This window comes from Petromyzon marinus, unplaced genomic scaffold (assembly GCF_048934315.1).
Source record: "Petromyzon marinus isolate PM22_M1 ecotype Great Lakes invasive population unplaced genomic scaffold, UKy_Petmar_22M1.pri1.0 PM_Scaffold_197, whole genome shotgun sequence".
Taxonomy (NCBI): domain Eukaryota; kingdom Metazoa; phylum Chordata; class Hyperoartia; order Petromyzontiformes; family Petromyzontidae; genus Petromyzon; species Petromyzon marinus.
The window spans coordinates 64,142-84,857 of NW_027423165.1; the positions used below are offsets into that span (position 1 = coordinate 64,142).

Sequence of the window (20,716 nt, forward strand, 5' to 3'; positions counted from 1 at the left end):
GTCTGTGTGAGTCTGTCTGTGTGTCTACACTCACCCTGTGTGTCTGTGTGTGTCTGTCTGTGTGTGTCTGTCTGTGTGTGTGTCTGTCTGTGTGTGTGTCTGTCTGTGTGTGTGTCTGTCTGTGTGTGTCTGTCTGTGTGTGTCCCCAGCCTTCCCAGACTATGGTTTATACACTCACCCTGTCTGTGTGTGTCTGTGTGTGTGTGTGTCTGCGTGTCTGTGTGTGTGTCTGTGTGTGTGTCTGTCTGTGTGTGTGTCTGTCTGTGTGTGTGTCTGTGTGTGTCTGTCTGTGTGTGTGTCTGTCTGTGTGTGTCTGTGTGTGTTTGTGTGTCCCCAGCTTTCCCAGACTACGGTTTATACACTCACCGTGTCTGTGTGTGTCTGTCTGTGTCTGTCTGTGTGTGTCGGTGTGTGTGTCGGTGTGTGTGTCTGTGTGTGTCTGTGTGTGTGTCTGTGTGTGTGGCTGTGTGTGTCTGTCTGTGTGTGTGTGTCTGTGCGTGTGTACCTGTGTGTCTGTGTGTGTCTGTGCGTGTGTTCCTGTGTGTGTGTCTGTGTGTGTGTGTCTGTCTGTCTGTGTGTGTGTCTGTGTGTGTGTGTGTGTGTCTGTGTGTCTCCAGCCTTCCCAGACTGTAGTTTCTACACTGGACTCTTTGATTCTATCGGTAAAGTCGCGTATTTTCGAAAGATAATCGATGGCAAAACGCAAGCGACCGTCGTCAGAAACAAACTGCTGAAGTAGACGAGAGACCTGTCGTGGCACGAGGTTCTAGAGGCCTCTGCAGTGGGCGGGGGGGAGAGGAGAGGAGGCGGGGCCGAAAGTGGACCTCACGGTAGCACCGGGGTCACAGGAGTAGAGATCGGAGAGAGATGCACACACACACAGAGAGAGAGAGAGACAGAACGAGACACAGAGAGTCGTAGGTAACAGCTGACGTAGGCGCAGGTGGGATAGAAACATCACAGCGGGTTAAGACTTTACCTGGTTACCAACGTCCTTCCAGTGATTGCTCGGTCTGTCCCCATCTTCTTTGGTCGTGTTTTATTTATCTGGATGGCGTCGTGGACAAATAATAGCCGGGTGGGTTTGCAGAGTTCCTCCGTCTTGGAAAAGTCAATCCCGCGTGAGCCCACGTCGTTAAAATAACTATCGGCAACGGCAGAAGTGTTGGACCCACCGTGTTTTAGATCCGCCTTGTGTTCACTGACGCGGTCTTAGACGTGTCATTTCGTTTCCCCAATGTTGTAACTGCCGCCACAACCACAATTCAGTTTGTGGACACCTGGGTATTGCATGTCAGGAATCGCATCATTTACAGTTGGGTTTCTCCACTCAACCGTGTGTGTGTGTCTGTGTGTTTCTGTGTGTGTGTGTGTCTGTGTGTGTCTGTGTGTCTGTGTGTGTGTGTGTGTCCCCAGCCTTCCCAGACTACGGCTTCTACACTCACCCTGTTTGTGTGTGTCTGTGTGTGTATCTGTGTGTGTGTGTGTCTTTGTGTGTGTATCTGTGTGTGTGTGTCTTTGTGTGTGTATCTGTGTGTGTGTCTTTGTGTGTGTGTGTGTCTGTGCGAGGGGCTGGTAACCCCTCCACCTTCAAAAATTTACCACTAAACCACGTCTGAAATATCGAACTAATAAGCTTGTGCCGGAGGCCCCGGGGGGACAGGCGTCTATGACGTCTCCTGGCCAAACCCCATCTGGTGGAGCCAGGATATTGAATATCTACCCTCGGGGCTCCTCCAGAAACAACGAAAAGCCACTTCGTGTGGCCACGTGGAATGTTCGAACGTTCACTGCGGAGGAGAGGCTGCCACTCCTCTGTCGGGAGCTGGACCGGTACCTCCTGCCACCATGAGGGGTGGACAGTCCTCTACTCGGCGCAGCAGACTGCCAAACAACAGGGTGTGGCTCTTCTTTTGAACAAAAGAATGAAGGGGGCGTGGGAGCATGGTGGTGAGGTGTGGGAAGCTGTAAGCCCCAGGCTACTTTGAGCTCGCCTTCCCATCAACCGGAGGCGAGGAGTGGTGGTCGTGGTTACTTATGCCCCCACCGAAGACGAACATCCGTGGAGGGATGCAGGCAAAGCCGATGAGTCAGATGCCTTCTATGACCTCCTGTCACAGGTGCTGGCTAAAGTGACCCCTCGGGATAGTCATCTTGTTGGGTGACTTCAATGCCCGAGTTGGTCACAATGCTGGCACCTGGTCTGGAGTGATTGGAGGGCATGGGCCAGATCAGCTCAATAACAACGGTAGAAGGCTGCTAGATTTGTGTGCAGCCCATGAGCTTGTAATTACCAACACGCTGTTCCGGCATCGGCGCATCCACACAACATCATGGATGCATGCCGGGTCCAAGCAAGAACATCTGCTGGACTACATAGTGATGGACCAGCGGATGCGAGCCCATGTCCTGGACACCAGGACCTACTGTGGAGCTGATCTGCCCTCTGACCATCGACTAGTCATCTGTAAGATGCGCCTGCCATTCTTCCACTCCGGTGGTGGGTATACACCCAGGACCCCATTCAAACCTAAAGTGGCCTGGTCTCAGTTATCTGATGAAAGTAGCAAGCGAGAATTTCATCATCGCTTGTGGTTGGGGTTGGCATCGTCCTCCACTCCTCCTGATGTCGAGGGTAAATGGGCGAGGTTCAGGACTGTGACTCATGCAGCTGCATTGGCTGCTTTGGGTACGCGGTCCAGACCTCCCCAGAGACCCTGGCTGACAGAGCAGGTGTTCAGGATAGTTGAGAAAAAGTGACAGGCCCACTGTCATCGGCTACAGATTCCCACGTCAGAGAATGAGGAGGCTTACCGCAGCCTTCGCTCGGAGGTTCGGAGAGCCGTGAGGCGCTGCAAGGATGGGTGGTGGTCGCGGGTTGCTGAGGAGATGGAGTCTGCCTCAATGGCCCGCGATCACAAATCTCTATTAGGGGAAAAACCGGTGATCCACTCTCCGACCCCCAGGAACAGGTTTGCAGATTTGCTGAGCATTTCTGTGAGGTCCTGGGTGAGGGAAAATCCCTCAGCCAGGAAAACATCGTGGCACAAAGTGGGGATGACCCTGCTGAGGCTGCGGTGCCTCAAATATTGAAAGAAGTCACCCCCTGTGAGTGGCTGGCTGAGGTGCCATCTGTTGAGGAAGTACTGAAGGCGATCCGGAGTCTGAGACCAGGAAAGGCAGTGGGCAGAGATGATCTCCCAAGCGAAATGCTGAGGGAGGGTGGCGTTTGTGCACAGACTGCCCTATATGACATGATAACAACAGTCTGGACCACTGGACGGGTTCCGCAGGATTGGAAGGATGCCCTGGTGGTCTCCCTCTTTAAGAAGGGGGACTGCACAGCCTGTAACAACTACAGGGGCATCTCACTCAGTGTGCCAGGAAAGGTCCTGGCAAGGATTATTCAACATTGCCTTGCCAGGCACGCTGAGGAGAGGCTTGCAGAGTCCCAGTGCAGTTTCAGGAAAGGGCGGTCCTGCACAGATGCCATTTTTTCTGTCCGTCTGCTACAGCAGAGGTGTAGGGAATTCCAGCAAGACCTACATCTCTGCTTTATTGACCTGGTCAAGGCCTATGATACCATCAGTAGGCCTGGGCTCTGGGTTGTTCTTCGTGCTTTTGGAGTCCCTGACCCTCTGCTCACGATCATTAAGGACCTTCATGATGGTGAGCGGGCCCGGGTAAAACTACGTGGCCAGGAGTCAGAGCCATTCCCTGTACACCTTGGGGTGCTACAGGGATGTCCTCTGGCTCCCACATTATTTAACATCTTTTTTGACCACGTAGTTCGTGAAGCCTTCAATAGCTGTACCGGGGGAATCTCCATATGGTACAGATATAATGGGAGGCTGATCGAGGAGGAGTTGGAGACGCTGCTGCTGAGACTGGAGCGTGCCACTCAGAGATGGGGCCTTACCATCAGCCCCACCAAAACTAAGCACCTGCCTGGGTATTTTGTACCATCGGACACTCCACCCCCACAACTCCCAATCGGTGATGGGACAGTTGTGGAGAGAGTGAAGAGTTTCCCATACCTGGGCAGTGTGCTTATGACCGGTTCCAGTTTAACAGCAGAGGTCTCACTCCGAATCAATCGAGCGGCAATATCTTTTCATCGGTTGCGTAACGCTGAGTGGAAGCTACCTGGTCTGTCGCTCCGCACTAAGCTTCAGGTCTTCTCGGCCACGGTCATTCCCTCCGTTCTCTACGCTTGCGAAACGTGGACCCCCCTAATGGAACATCTTCGCCGGTTAAAAACATTTAGGCTAGCCTACCTACGATCCATCCTGGGTTTAATCAGGCTGGATTGTGTGAGGAGCTCACAAATCCTTGAAAGATCTGGGCAAGGTCCCATCGGTGAGCTCCTCCGGCAGGCAAGGCTGCGTTGGCTGGGTCATGTAGCCCGCATGCCCAGCCACCGCATGCCGAAACAGCTTTTATTCGGCCGGATCGAGGGGACTAAACGGGCGCGGCACGGGCTAGAGAAGAGACGGAGTGATGTGGTACAGGAGGACGTGGAGCTGAGTGGACTTGCCCATGACCGGTACCAGCGATGTCAAGATCGGCCTCTGTGGAGGAGGCTCGTGAAGGATGCTACTGGGCAGTTGGAGGCAGTCGCCCTCCAGCAACAACGGAGGGCGGAGGAGCGACGCTCACAACAACGAGCGGAGCGCCGGGTGGCTAAAGCACAGCAGGTTGGCACAGTAGGGGGCACAGGTGGTTCATCAGCCAGTCATCTCAGTCAGTCAACCCGTGGCACCTGGTGGGTCTGCCCCGTGACCTCCTGCCAGCGGGCGTTCGACAATTCACGTGGCCTCAAGGTGCACATGGCCTGGCACAAGCGTCGTGGTGACGTCACCGCCACTTAGTGGCGAATGGCGGTTGTTGTGTGTGTCTGTGTGTCTGTGTGTGTCTGTGTGTGTCTGTGCGTGTCTGTGTGTGTGTGTCTCTGTGTGTCTGTGAGTGTGTGTCTGTGAGTGTGTGTCTGTGTGTGTGTGTCTGTGTGTGTCTGTGTGTGTCTGTGTGTGTCTGTGTGTGTATGCGTGTGTGTGTCTGTGTGTGTCTGTGTGTGTCTGTGTGTGTCTGTGTGTGTCTCTGTGTGTGTGTGTCTGTGTGTGTCTGTGTGTGTCTCCGTGTGTCCCCAGCCTTCCCAGACTACGGCTTCTACACTCACCCTGTGTCTGTGCGTGTCTCTGTGTGTCTGTGTGTGTCTCTGTGTGTGTGTGTCTGTGTGTCTGCGTGTCTGTGTGTGTCTCCGTGTGGCCCCAGCCTTCCCAGACTACGGCTTCTACACTCACCCTGTGTGTCTGTGTCTCTGTGTGTCTGTGTGTCTGCGTGTCTGTGTGTGTGTCTGTGCGTGTCTGCGTGTGTGTCTGTGTGTGTGTGTCTGTGTGTGTGTCTCTGCGTGTCTGTGTGTGTGTCTGTGTGTGTGTCTCTTTGTGTGTGTGTGTCTGTGTGTGTCTCTGTGTGTCTGTGTGCGTGTCTGTGTGTGTCTGTGTGTGTCTCTGTGTGTGTCTCTGTGCGTGTCTGTGTGCGTGTCTGTGTGAGTGTCTCTGTGTGTGTCTCTGTGTGTGTCTCTGTGCGTGTCTGTGTGCGTGTCTCCGTGTGCGTGTCCCCAGCCTTCCCAGACTACGGCTTCTACACTCACCCTGTGTGTCTGTGTCTCTGTGTGTCTGTGTGTGTGTCTGTGCGTGTCTGTGTGCGTGTCTGTGTGTGTGTCTGTGTGTGTGTCTCTGCGTGTCTGTGTGTGTGTCTGTGTGTGTGTCTCTGCGTGTCCGTGAGTGTCTGCGCGTGTCTCTGTGTGTCTGTGTGCGTGTCTGTGTGTGTCTGTGTGTGTCTCTGTGTGTGTCTCTGTGCGTGTCTCTGTGCGTGTCTCTGTGTGCGTGTCTCCGTGTGCGTGTCCCCAGCCTTCCCAGACTACGGCTTCTACACTCACCCTGTGTGTCTGTGTCTCTGTGTCTCTGTGTGTCTGCGTGTGTGTGTGTGTGTCTGTGCGTGTCTGCGTGTGTGTCTGTGTGTGTGTCTGTGTGTGTGTCTCTGCGTGTGTCTCTGCGTGTCTGCGTGTGTCTCTGCGTGTCTGTGTGTGTGTCTGTGTGAGTGTCTCTGTGTGTCTCCGTGTGTGTCTGTGCGCGTGTCTCCGTGTGCGTGTCCCCAGCCTTCCCAGACTACGGCTTCTACGCGTCTCCCGGTGACCACCGCGCCGGTGCCGCCGCGGCCGCGGCCGCGGCCGCGGCCGCGGCCGCGGCGGCCACGGCCACGGCGACTTTCTCCTACGCGGAGTACGGTGGGGGAGGTGGCGGCGGTCCGGCCATGGGGGGCGGACGCCCGGCGCTGCACCGCGGCGAGCTCACCGCGGTGGTACCTCCTCCGCACCACCACCACCACCAGCAGCACCACCACCACCACCACCAACAGCAGCAGCAGCAGCAGCACCACCACACGGGACCCGCTGGGTCGCCCATGCATCAGGCTCCGCCCAACAGTCACGACGCGCTCACCAACGCCGGTGAGTGTGTGGCGGTGGTGTGGTGAGTGTGGTGAGTGTGGTGTGTGAGTGTGGTGTGTGTGGTGGTGGTGTGTGAGTGTGGTGTGTGTGGTGGTGGTGTGTGAGTGTGGTGAGTGTGGCGGTGAGTGTGTGTGTGTGTGTGGCGGTGAGTGTGTGTGTGTGTGAGTGTGGTGGTGAGTGTGGTGAGTGTGGCGGTGAGTGTGGTGTGAGTGTGGTGTGTGGTGGTGGTGAGTGCAGTGGTGAGTGTGGTGAGTGTGGTGGTGTGTTTGGTGTGAGTGTGTGTGTGGTGGTGAGTGTGTGTGTGTGGTGGTGAGTGTGTGTGTGTGGCGGTGGTGTGGTGAGTGTGGCGGTGAGTGTGTGTGTGTGTGTGGCGGTGTGTGAGTGTGTGTGTGTGTGGTGGTGAGTGTGGTGGTGAGTGTGGTGTGTGTGAGTGTGGCGGTGAGTGTGTGTGTGTGGCGGTGAGTGTGTGTGTGTGGCGGTGAGTGTGGTGTGTGGTGTGAGTGTGGCGGTGAGTGTGTGTGTGTGGCGGTGAGTGTGTGTGTGTGGCGGTGAGTGTGTGTGTGTGTGTGGCGGTGAGTGTGTGTGTGTGTGAGTGTGGTGGTGAGTGTGTGTGTGTGGCGGTGAGTGTGTGTGTGTGGCAGTGAGTGAGTGTGTGTGTGGCGGTGAGTGTGTGTGTGTGTGGCGGTGAGTGTGTGTGTGTGTGTGGCGGTGAGTGTGTGTGTGTGTGGCGGTGAGTGTGTGTGTGGCGGTGAGTGTGTGTGTGTGGCGGTGAGTGTGTGTGTGTGGCGGTGTGTGTGTGTGTGTGGCGGTGAGTGTGTGTGTGTGTGTGGCGGTGGTGGTGAGTGTGGCGGTGTGTGTGTGGCGGTGAGTGTGTGTGTGTGGCGGTGAGTGTGTGTGTGTGGCGGTGAGTGTGTGTGTGTGTGGCGGTGTGTGTGTGTGGCGGTGAGTGTGTGTGTGGCGGTGAGTGTGTGTGTGGCGGTGAGTGTGTGTGTGTGGCGGTGTGTGTGTGTGTGGCGGTGTGTGTGTGTGTGGCGGTGAGTGTGTGTGTGTGTGTGGCGGTGGTGGTGAGTGTGGCGGTGTGTGTGTGTGTGTGGCGGTGAGTGTGTGTGTGTGGCGGTGAGTGTGTGTGTGTGTGTGTGGTGGTGAGTGTGTGTGTGTGTGGTGGTGAGTGTGTGTGTGTGTGGTGTGAGTGTGGCGGTGAGTGTGTGTGTGGTGGTGAGTGTGTGTGTGTGGTGTGAGTGTGGCGGTGAGTGTGTGTGGTGTGAGTGTGGCGGTGAGTGTGTGTGTGTGGCGGTGGTGTGGTGTGTGAGTGTGGCGGTGAGTGTGGTGTGTGAGTGTGGTGGTGAGTGTGGTGTGTGAGTGTGGTGGTGAGTGTGTGTGTGTGAGTGTGGTGGTGAGTGTGGCGGTGAGTGTGGTGTGGCGGTGAGTGTGTGTGTGTGGCGGTGAGTGTGAGTGTGGCGGTGAGTGTGGTGTGAGTGTGTGTGGTGTGAGTGTGGCGGTGAGTGTGGTGTGAGTGTGTGGCGGTGGTGTGAGTGTGGCGGTGAGTGTGAGTGTGGCGGTGAGTGTGTGTGTGTGTGTGTGGCGGTGAGTGTGGTGTGAGTGTGTGGCGGTGAGTGTGTGTGTGTGTGGCGGTGAGTGTGTGTTGTGTGTGGCGGTGAGTGTGTGTGTGTGGCGGTGAGTGTGGTGTGAGTGTGTGGCGGTGGTGTGTGTGTGGCGGTGGTGTGGTGTGTGTGTGGCGGTGAGTGTGTGTGTGTGTGTGGCGGTGAGTGTAGTGGTGAGTGTGGTGAGTGTGGTGGTGGTGGTGTGGCGGTGAGTGTGGCGGTGAGTGTGTGTGTGTGTGTGAGTGTGGTGGTGAGTGTGTGTGTGTGGCGGTGTGTGTGTGTGTGTGGCAGTGAGTGTGGTGGTGAGTGTGTGTGTGGTGGTGGTGAGTGCAGTGGTGAGTGTGGTGTGATTGTGGCGGTGTGTGTGGTGTGAGTGTGGCGGTGTGTGTGGTGGTGTGTCTGGTGGTGTGTGTGGCGGTGGTGTGGTGTGTCTGGTGGTGTGTCTGGTGGTGTGTGTGGCGGTGGTGTGGTGTGTCTGGTGGTGTGAGTGTGGTGTGAGTGTGGTGATGTGTGTGGCGGTGAGTGCGGTGGTGAGTGTGGCGGTGAGTGCGGTGGTGTGTGGTGTGTGTGTGGCGGTGGTGTGGTGTGTGTGGTGGTGAGTGTGGTGTGTGTGTGGCGGTGGTGTGGGGTGTGTGGTGTGAGTGTGGTGATGTGTGTGGCGGTGAGTGCGGTGGTGAGTGTGGCGGTGAGTGCGGTGGTGTGTGGTGTGTGTGTGGCGGTGGTGTGGTGTGTGTGGTGGTGAGTGTGGTGTGTGTGTGGCGGTGGTGTGGGGTGTGTGGTGGTGGTGTGGTGTGTGTGGTGGTGAGCGTGGCGGTGGTGTGGTGTGTGTGGTGGTGAGTGTGGCGGTGGTGTGGTGTGTGTGGTGGTGAGTGTGGCGGTGGTGTGGTGTGTGTGGTGGTGAGTGTGGCGGTGGTGTGGTGTGTGTGGTGGTGGTGTGGTATGTGTGGTGTGTGTGTGGTGTGTGTGGTGGTGGTGGTGTGGTATGTGTGGTGGTGAGTGCGGTGGTGGTGGTGAGTGAGTGAGTGAGGTCTTGCAAAACAACCCCCTACCTCCTTGTGGTGCCGGACGAGCAACGCTGTCGTGGGCAGTGCCATAGGGGGAGGGGCCAATTCCGATTGGCCTTTCCCCTCATGGAGTTTGTAACCACCATTGCGGCTAAATGGGGGCTCTGGATGGGTGCGAGGGGCTCGTAACCCCTCCAGCCTCAATTAATGACTGCGAAACCACGTCGAAAATATCTAATAAAGAACCTTGTGCCGGAGGCCCCGGGGGGACAGGCGTCTATGACGTCTCCTGGCCAAACCCCAATTGGCGGAGCCAGGAGATTGAATCTCTACCCGCGGGGCTCCTCCAGAAACAACGGAAAGCCACTTCGTGTGGCCACGTGGAATGTTCGAACGCTCACCGCGGAGGAGAAGCTGCCACTCCCCAGTCGGGAGCTGGACCGGTACCGCCTGGATCTGTGCGGCATTCAGGAGGTCCGGTGGACCGGCTGTGCCTCCTGCCCCTATGAGGGGTGGACTGTCCTCTAATTGGGGCAGGTGACTGTCAAACAACAGGGTGTGGCTCTAATGAAGGGGGCGTGGGAGCGTGGCTGTGAGGTGTGGGAAGCTGTAAGCCCCAGGCTACTTTGGGCTCGCCTTCCCATCAACCGGAGGCGAGGAGTGGTGGTCACGGTTGCTTATGCCCCCACCGAAGACGAACATCCGTGGAGGGATGCAGGCAAGGCCGATGAGTCGGATGCCTTCTATGACCTCCTGTCACAGGTGCTGGCTAAAGTGGCCCCTCGGGATAGAGTCATCATGTTGGGTGACTTCAATGCCCGAGTTGGTCACGATGTTGGCACCTGGTCTGGAGTGATTGGAGGGCATGGGCCAGATCAGCTCAATAACAACGGTAGGAGGCCACTAGATTTTTGTGCAGCCCATGGGCTTGTAATTACCAACACGCTGTTATGGCATCGGCACATCCACACAACATCATGGATGCATGCCGGGTCCAAGCAAGAACATCTGCTGGACTACATAGTAACGGAACAGCGGATGCGGGCCCATGTCCTTGACACCAGGACCTACCGTGGAGCTGATCTGCCCACTGACCATCAACTTGTCATCTGTAAGATGCGCCTGCCATTCTTCCACTCCGGTGGTGGGTGTACACCCAGGACCCCATTCAAACCCTTAGTGGCATGGGAGCTAGCTGATGAAAGTTGCAAGCGAGAATTTCATCATCGCTTGCGGCTGGGGTTGACATCGTCCCCCACTCTTCCTGATGTCGTGGGAAAATTATACCATCAGTAGGCCTGGGCTATGGGTTGTTCTTTGTGCTTTTGGAGTCCCTGATCCTCTGCTCACAATCATTAAGGACCTTCATAATGGTGAGCTGGCCCGGGTAAAACTACGTGGTCAAGAGTCGGAGCCATTCCCTGTACACCTTGGGGTGCGACAGGGATGTCCTCTGGCTCCCACATTATTTAACATCTATTTTGACCACGTAGTTCGTGAAGCCTTCAATAGCTGTACCGGGGGAATCTCCATATGGTACAGATATAATGGGATGCTGATCGATGCCCGGGTGCGGTCAAGGGATGGCTCCCTATTGCTCAACCACGTTATGTATGCCGACGATCTGGTAATTGCTGCTCACTCAGAAGAGGAGTTGGAGATACTGCTGCTGAGACTGGAGCGTGCCACTAAGAGATGGGGCCTTACCATCAACCCCACCAAAACTAAGCACCTGCCTGGGTGCTTTGTACCATCGGACACTCCACCCCACAACTCCCAATCGGTGATGGGGCAGTTGTGGAGAGAGTGGAGAGTTTCCAATACCTTGGCAGTGTGCTCATAACCGGCTCCGGTTTAAGCAGAGGTCTCACTCTGAATCAGTCGAGCGGCAATATCTTTTCATCGGTTGCGTAACGCTGTGTGGAAGCTACCTGGTCTGTCGCTCTGCACTAAGCTTCAGGTCTTCTCGGCCACGGTCATTCCCTCCCTTCTTTACGCTTGCGAAACGTGGACCCCCCTAATGGAACCTCTTCGCCGGTAAGAAACATTTAAGCTGGCCTGCCTACGATCCATCCTGGTTTTAACCAGGCTGGATTGTGTGTGGAGCTCACAAATCCTTGAAAGATCTGGGCAAGGTCCCATCGGTGAGCTCCTCCGGCGGGCAAGGCTGCGTTGGCTGGGTCATGTAGCCCGCATGCCCAGCCACCGCATGCCCAAACAGCTTTTGTTCGGCCGGATCGAGGGGGCTAAACGAGCGCGGCACGGGCTAGAGAAGAGATGGAGTGATGTGGTACAGGAGGACGTAGAGCTGAGTGGACTTGCCGATGACTGGTACCAGCGGTGTCAAGATCGGCCTCTGCGGAGGAGGCTCGTGAAGGACGCTACTGGGCAGTTGGAGGCAGTCGCCCTCCAACAACCACGGAGGGCGTAGGAGCGACGCTCACAACAACGAGCGGAGTGCCGGGTGGCTAAAGCACAGCGGGTTGGCACAGCAGGGGGCACAGGTGGTGCATCAGCCAGTCATCTCAGTCAGTCGACCCGTGGCACCTGCTGGGTCTGCCCCGTGACCTCCTGCCAGCGGGCGTTCGACACTTCACGTGGCCTCAAGGTGCACATAGCCTGGCACAAGCGTCGTGGTGACGTCACCGCCACTTAGTGGCGAATGGCGGTTGTTGTTGTGGTGGCGAATGAGTGAGTGAGTGTGGTGGTGGTGGTGAGTGTGCACCACCACTGCTACCCCCCCAATAATGTCCCCATCACACCTCCCCTGATGTCCCCATCACACCCCACTGATGTCCCATCACACCACCCTGATGTCCCCATCACACCACCCTGATGTCCGATCACACCCCACTGATACCCCCATCACACCCCCCTGATGTCCCCATCACACCACCCTGATGTCCCATCACACCACCCTGATGTCCCATCACACCACCCTGATGTCCCCATCACACCACCCTGATGTCCGATCACACCCCACTGATACCCCCATCACACCCCCCTGATGTCCCCATCACACCACCCTGATGTCCCATCACACCACCCTGATGTCCCATCACACCACCCTGATGTCCCCATCACACCACCCTGATGTCCCATCACACCACCCTGATGTCCCATCACACCCCCTGTGATACCCCCATCACACCCCCCCTGATGTCCCATCACACCCCCCTGATGTCCCCATCACACCACCCTGATGTCCCATCACACCACCCTGATGTCCCCATCACACCACCCTGATACCCACATCACACCACCCTGATGTCCCCATTACACCACCCTGATGTCCCCATCACACCACCCTGATGTCCCCATCACACCCCACTGATACCCCATCACACGACCCTGATGTCCCCATCACACCCCCCCTGATACCCCCATCACACCACCCTGATGTCCCATCACACCACCCTGATGTCCCCATCACACCACCCCTGATGTCCCATCACACCACCCTGATGTCCCCATCACACCACCCTGATGTCCCATCACACCACCCTGATGTCCCCATCACACCACCCTGATACCCACATCACACCACCCTGATGTCCCCATTACACCACCCTGATGTCCCCATCACACCACCCTGATGTCCCCATCACACCCCACTGATACCCCATCACACGACCCTGATGTCCCCATCACACCCCCCCTGATACCCCCATCACACCACCCTGATGTCCCATCACACCACCCTGATGTCCCCATCACACCACCCCTGATGTCCCATCACACCACCCTGATGTCCCCATCACACCAACCTGATGTCCCCATCACACCACCCTGATGTCCCCATCACACCACCCTGATGTCCCCATCACACCACCCTGATGTCCCCATCACACCACCCTGATGTCCCATCACACCACCCTGATGTCCCATCACACCACCCTGATGTCCCCATCACACCACACCTGATGTCCCATCACACCACCCTGATGTCCCATCACACCACCCTGATGTCCCCATCACACCACCCTGATGTCCCCATCACACCACCCTGATGTCCCATCACACCATCCTGATACCCCCATCACACCACCCTGATGTCCCATCACACCACCCTGATGTCCCATCACACCACCCTGATGTCCCCATCACACCACCCTGATGTCCCCATCACACCACCCTGATGTCCCCATCACACCCCCCTGATGTCCCATCACACCACCCTGATGTCCCATCACACCACCCTGATGTCCCCATCACACCACCCCTGATGTCCCATCACACCACCCTGATGTCCCCATCACACCACCCCTGATGTCCCATCACACCACCCTGATGTCCCCATCACACCACCCTGATGTCCCCATCACACCACCCTGATGTCCCATCACACCACCCTGATGTCCCATCACACCCCCTGTGATACCCCCATCACACCCCCCTGATGTCCCCATCACACCTCCCTGATGTCCCATCACACCCCCCTGTGATACCCCATCACACCTCCCTGATACCCCCATCACACCCCCCTGTGATACCCCCATCACACCCCCCCTGATACCCCCATCACACCCCCCTGTGATACCCCCATCACACCCCCCCTGATACCCCCATCACACCCCCCTGATGTCCCATCACACCTCCCTGATGTCCCCATCACACCACCCTGATGTCCCCATCACACCACCCTGATACCCACATCACACCACCCTGATGTCCCCATTACACCACCCTGATGTCCCCATCACACCACCCTGATGTCCCCATCACACCCCACTGATACCCCCATCACACGACCCTGATGTCCCCATCACACCCCCCCTGATACCCCCATCACACCACCCTGATGTCCCATCACACCACCCTGATGTCCCCATCACACCACCCCTGATGTCCCATCACACCACCCTGATGTCCCCATCACACCAACCTGATGTCCCCATCACACCACCCTGATGTCCCCATCACACCACCCTGATGTCCCCATCACACCACCCTGATGTCCCATCACACCACCCTGATGTCCCATCACACCACCCTGATGTCCCCATCACACTACACCTGATGTCCCATCACACCACCCTGATGTCCCATCACACCACCCTGATGTCCCCATCACACCACCCTGATGTCCCCATCACACCACCCTGATGTCCCATCACACCATCCTGATACCCCCATCACACCACCCTGATGTCCCATCACACCACCCTGATGTCCCATCACACCACCCTGATGTCCCCATCACACCACCCTGATGTCCCCATCACACCACCCTGATGTCCCCATCACACCCCCCTGATGTCCCATCACACCACCCTGATGTCCCATCACACCACCCTGATGTCCCCATCACACCACCCCTGATGTCCCATCACACCACCCTGATGTCCCCATCACACCACCCCTGATGTCCCATCACACCACCCTGATGTCCCCATCACACCACCCCTGATGTCCCATCACACCACCCTGATGTCCCCATCACACCACCCTGATGTCCCATCACACCACCCTGATGTCCCATCACACCCCCTGTGATACCCCCATCACACCCCCCTGATGTCCCCATCACACCTCCCTGATGTCCCATCACACCCCCCTGTGATACCCCATCACACCTCCCTGATACCCCCATCACACCCCCCTGTGATACCCCCATCACACCCCCCCTGATGTCCCCATCACACTACCCTGATGTCCCCATCACACCCCCCTCTGATACCCCCATCACACCTCCCTGATGTCCCATCACACCACCCCTGATGTCCCATCACACCACCCCTGATGTCCCCATCACACCACCCTGATGTCCCATCACACCACCCCTGATGTCCCATCACACCACCCTGATGTCCCCATCACACCCCCCATCACACCACCCTGATGTCCCATCACACCACCCTGATGTCCCATCACACCACCCTGATGTCCCATCACACCACCCTGATGTCCCATCACACCACCCTGATGTCCCCATCGCACCTCCCTGATGTCTCCATCACACCCCCATCACACCACCCTGATGTCCCATCACACCACCCTGATGTCCCATCACACCCCCCTGATGTCCCCATCACACCACCCTGATGTCCCATCACACCACCCTGATGTCCCATCACACCCCCCCTGATGTCCCCATCACACCACCCTGATGTCCCATCACACCACCCTGATGTCCCATCACACCCCCCCTGATACCCCCATCACACCCCCCTCTGATACCCCTCCTCCCCCCCCCCTCCCCCGATGTCCCCCCCCCCACCACTCTCGCCCCCACCAGTGCTGAACGCGTACGCCGGGCAGCCCGGCTTCGGCGCGCCCCCCTCACCCGCGGGGCCCGGGGCTGCCCGGCCCGGGGGCTTCCCGGGCCCCACCAGTCCAGGACCCATGACGGACGTCTACGGAGGGGGAGGCCCCGGGCCCAACCAGGACTCGGGGGCCGTTGGGAGCTACGTCGGAGCGGCCAGCCCACAGCCAGCGCAAGCCTTCTCTCACAGCCTCGGGGTACGAGACTCGCGCGCGGGTGCGGCGAGGTGAAGCAACGTGTAGGGAATTAGGGGTCGGTTTTTTTTTACCCGCCCCCCCACTGTTAAACCGGCACGAGAAAAAAACTTGACGCCTTCATTCAAGGCACCTCGTGTCTGCGATAACCGGAACACAAGCAGTCGAAATGCCAACAAACAAAAAAAGACAACTCTGATGATAATAATGATGATGATATTGGCACCGTCCGTGAATTTTGATTGGTCCACGCCCGCGACGGCTTTTCTTTAGAGCCCCTTTAGTCTCTCCACTGGTGTTGGACCGGAAGACGCCAAAAGGCGTACAACTTTAAGAACAGCAGAGCACTATCAGAGTGTTGAGGGCTCGGGGTGAGCATTTACATTATGAGACCTCCTTTGCCAGTAACAAGATATAGGAATGGGTTTTTACCCCTTTTCAACTGGCACAAAAAAACTGACACCTTTATTCAAGGCATCATGATTGCAATAACCACAACACAAGCAGTCAAAATGCAGACAAAAAAGACAACTCTGATTTGAGTTGTACGCCTTTTGGCGTCTTCTGGTCCAACACCAGTGGAGAGACTAAAGGGCTCTAAGAAAAGCCGTCTCGGGTGTGGAACAATCAAATTCAAGGACAGTGCCAATATTATTATCAGAGTTGTCTTATTTGTTTGCATTTTGACTGCGTGTGTTGTGGTTATTGCAGACACGATGCCTTGAATAAAGGTGTCAGTTTTTTTGTGCCGGTTAAAAGGGGTAAAACTTATTCCTATATCTTGTTACTGGCAAAGGAGGTCTCATAATGTAAATGCTCACCCCGAGCCCTCAATACTCTGATGGTGCGCTGTTTTTGAGTTGTACGCCTTTTAGCGTCTTCTGGTCCAACACCAATGGTGACTAAAGGGCTCTATGAAAAGCCGTCTCGGGTGTGGACCAATCAAATTCAAGGACAGTGCCAATATTATTATCATCAGAGTTATCTTTTTTTTGTTTGCATTTTGACTGCTTGTGTTGTGGTTATTGCAAACACGATGCCTTGAATAAAGGCGTCCGTTTTTTTGTGCCGGTTAAAAGGGGTAAAAACCTATTCCTATATCTTGTTACTGGCACAGGAGGTCTCATAAGGGAAACAAGTATTTGATCTCGATTTAAAGCTTTCGTGACTGCAAGGAATTCATCTTCTTTGGTTCTTTCGGTAAAGTCACCACCACGTAGAATGAGAATAAAATAATAAATTGATAAAATAAAATAACACAATAATATTCTCACGATGTTTCGGCCACAACACAAGCGGCCTTCATCGGGTGAAGGGACCGGACTGTCCAGAGGACAGCGCTGGAGCGAACAAAGCCACGCTCAGATCGCGACCTTTAAGCTTGTGTGAGAGGAAACAAAGCGCCTTGACAAAGGAATTAGCATAGAATTTAGCATTGAAATAGCTGAGTGATTAGCTTGTGACTGGTCACAGAAATGGCTATGTTAAAGTCAAAGCATACACATCAACAGAGAGGCACCCCTTAACAAAGGAATTAGCATATAATTTAGCATTGAAATAGCTGAGTGATTAGCTTGTGACTGGTCACAGAAATGGCTATGTTAAAGTCAAAGCCTACACATCCACAGAGGCACCCCTTGGCAAAGGAATTAGCATAGAATTTAGCATTGATTAGCTGAGTGATTAGCTTGTGACTGGTCACAGAAAAGGCTATGTTGAAGTCAAAGCATACACATGAACAGAGAGGCACCCCTTGACAAAGGAATTAGCATAGAATTTAGCATTGAAATAGCTGAGTGATTAGCTTGTGACTGGTCACAGAAATGGCTATGTTAAATTCAAAGCATACACATCAACAGAGAGGCACCCTTTGGCAAAGAAATTAGCATAGAATTTAGCATTGAAATAGCTGAGTGATTAGCTTGTGACTGGTCACAGAAATGGCTATGTTAAAGTCAAAGCATACACATCCACAGAGGCACCCCTTGGTAAAGGAATTAGCATAGAATTTAGCATTGATTAGCTGAGTGATTAGCTTGTGACTGGTCACAGAAATGGCTATGTTAAAGTCACAGCATACACATCAACAGAGGCACCCCTTGACAAAGGAATTAGCATAGAATTTAGCATTGAAATGGCTGAGTGGTTAGCTTGTGACTGGTCACAGAAATGGCTATGTTAAAGTCAAAGCATACACATCAACAGAGAGGCACCCCTTGGCAAAGGAATTAGCATAGAATTTAGCATTGAAATAGCTGAGTGATTAGCTGGTGACTGGTCACAGAAATGGCTATGTTAAAGTCAAAGCCTACACATCCACAGAGGCACCCCTTGGCAAAGAAATTAGCATATAATTTAGCATTGATTAGCTGAGTGATTAGCTTGTGACTGGTCACAGAAATGGCTATGTTAAAGTCAAAGCATACACATCAACAGAGGTACCCCTTGACAAAGGAATTAGCATAGAATTTAGCATTGATTAGCTGAGTGATTAGCTTGTGACTGGTCACAGAAATGGCTATGTTAAAGTCAAAGCATACACATCAACAGAGGCACCCCTTGACAAAGGAATTAGCATAGAATTTAGCATTGATTAGCTGAGTGATTAGCTTGTGACTGGTCGCAGAAATGGCTATGTTAAAGTCACAGCATACACATCCATGCTGTGACTTTAACATAGCCATTTCTGTGACCAGTCACAAGCTAATCACTCAGCCATTTCAATGCTAAATTCTCCTGTTTGATTTGTACTAGGTGGCTCTGCGGATGTGTATGCTTTGACTTTAACATAGCCATTTCTGTGACCAGTCACAAGCTAATCACTCAGCTATTTCAATGCTAAATTATATGCTAATTTCTTTGTCAAGGCGCTTTGTTTCTTCTCACACAGCTTAAAGGTCGCGATCTGAGCTTGTGGCTTTGTTCGCTCCAGCGCTGTCCTCCAGACAGTCTCGTCCCCTTCACCTGATGAAGGCTGCTTGTGTTGTGGCCGAAACGTCGTGAGGAATTTGTTTGTGTTATTTTATTTTATAAATGTATTATTTTATTCTCATTCTACGTGGTGACTTTACCGAAAGAACCAAAGAAGAAGTATTTGATCCGCCGCTGATGTTGTACGTTTGCCCACTGACAAAGAAATGATGGGTCTGTAATTGTAACGGTAGGTTCATTTGAACAGAGAGAGACGGAATAGCAACAACAACAAAAAATCCGTAAAAAACGCATGTCAAAAGTGTTATTGATTGATTTGCATTTCAATGAGGGAAATAAGTATTTGACCCCCTCTCAATCAGAACGATTTCTGGCTCCCGGGTATCTTTTATAGAGGTAACGAGCTGAGATTAGGAGCACACTCTTAAAGGGAGTGCTCCTAATCTCAGCTTGTTACCTGTATAAAAGACACCTGTCCACAGAAGCAATGAATCAATCAGATTCCAAACTCTCCACCATGGCCAAGACCAAAGAGCTCTCCAAGGATGTCAGGGACAAGATTGTAGGCCTACACAAGGCTGGAAATGGGCTACAAGACCATTGCCAAGCAGCTTGGTGAGAAGGTGACAACAGTTGGTGCGATTATTCGCAAATGGAAGAAACACAAAAGAACTGTCAATCTCCCTCGGCCTGGGGCTCCATGCAAGATCTCACCTCGTGGAGTTGCAATGATCATGAGAATGGTGAGGAATCAGCCCAGAACTACACGGGAGGATCTTGTCAATGATCTCAAGGCAGCTGGGATCATAGTCACCAAGAAAACAATTGGTAACACACTACGCCGTGAAGGACTGAAATCCTGTAGTACTCACAAGGTCCCCCTGCTCAAGAAAGCACATATACACGCCCGTCTGAAGTTTGCCAATGAACATCTGAATGATTCAGAGGACAACTGGGTGAAAGTGTTTGTGGTCAGATGAGACCACAATGGAGCTGTTTGGCATCAACTCAACTCGCCGTGTTTGGAGGAGGAGGAATGCTGCCTATGACCCCAAGAACACCATCCCCACCATCAAACATGGAGGTGGAAACATTATGCTTTGGGGGTGTTTTTCTGCTAAGGGGACAGGACAACTTCACCGCATCAAAGGGACGATGGACAGGGCCATGTACCGTCAAATCTTGGGCGAGAACCTCCTTCCCTCAGCCAGGGCATTGAAAATGGGTCGTGGATGGGTATTCCAGCATGACAATGACCCAAAACACACGGCCAAGGCAACAAAGGAGTGGCTCAAGAAGAAGCACATTAAGGTCCTGGAGTTGCCTAGCCAGTCTCCAGACCTTAATCCCATAGAAAATCTGTGGAGGGAGCTGAAGGTTCGAGTTGCCAAACGTCAGCCTCGAAACCTTAATGACTTGGAGAAGATCTGCAAAGAGGAGTGGGACAAAATCCCTCCTGAGATGTGTACAAACCTGGTGGCCAACTACAAGAAACGTCTGACCTCTGTGATTGCCAACAAGGGTTTTGCCACCAAGTACTAAGTCATGTTTGCAGAGGGGTCAAATACTTATTTCCCTCATTAAAATGCAAATCAATTTATAACATTTTTGACATGCGTTTTTCTGGATTTTGTTGTTGTTATTCTGTCTCTCACTGTTCAAATAAACCTACCATTAAAATTATAGACTGATCATTTCTTTGTCAGTGGGCAAACGTACAAAATCAGCAGGGGATCAAATACTTTTTTCCCTCACTGTACACACACATATATATACACACTTGTATACATACACACTCGTGTGTATATATATACACTTGTATACAGACACACACTCATATACACACTTGTATACATACACACTCATGTATACACACACTCATATATACACACTTGTATACATACACACTCATATAGATGCACTTGTATATAGATACACTTGTATACATACATACACACACTTATACACATATATACACACACACACTGATGTACACACACTCATGTACACACACACACTCATGTACACACACACACATGTACACACATACAAAGACAAAGATCCCCCGTGTAGCCTGTAACAGACTGTAGGGGCAAGTGCTGTTAGCGAGCACCTATGAAGGCCGGAACGGCACACGAAGGGGGTGGGTGTCCAGCAACCACGCCCGACCGCCTTTGTCTCCCCAGTGGCGATGTTTACTACACACCGCACCA

At 53.8% G+C, this 20,716-nt stretch overlaps 1 protein-coding gene across 4 annotated transcripts in view; it reads left to right on the plus strand.

Moving 5' to 3' along the window:
- Nucleotides 1-20,716, plus strand: part of LOC116958452 (RNA-binding protein Musashi homolog 2-like) — an 85,490-nt gene that overhangs the window by 57,761 nt on the left and 7,013 nt on the right. For all 4 annotated transcript variants that reach the window (XM_076063817.1, XM_076063818.1, XM_076063820.1 and 1 more), the window contains 2 exons: nt 6,158-6,508; nt 15,352-15,575. In XM_076063817.1, the coding sequence (XP_075919932.1) occupies nt 6,158-6,508; nt 15,352-15,575 (575 nt within the window). The remainder of the gene's footprint in view (nt 1-6,157; nt 6,509-15,351; nt 15,576-20,716) is intronic.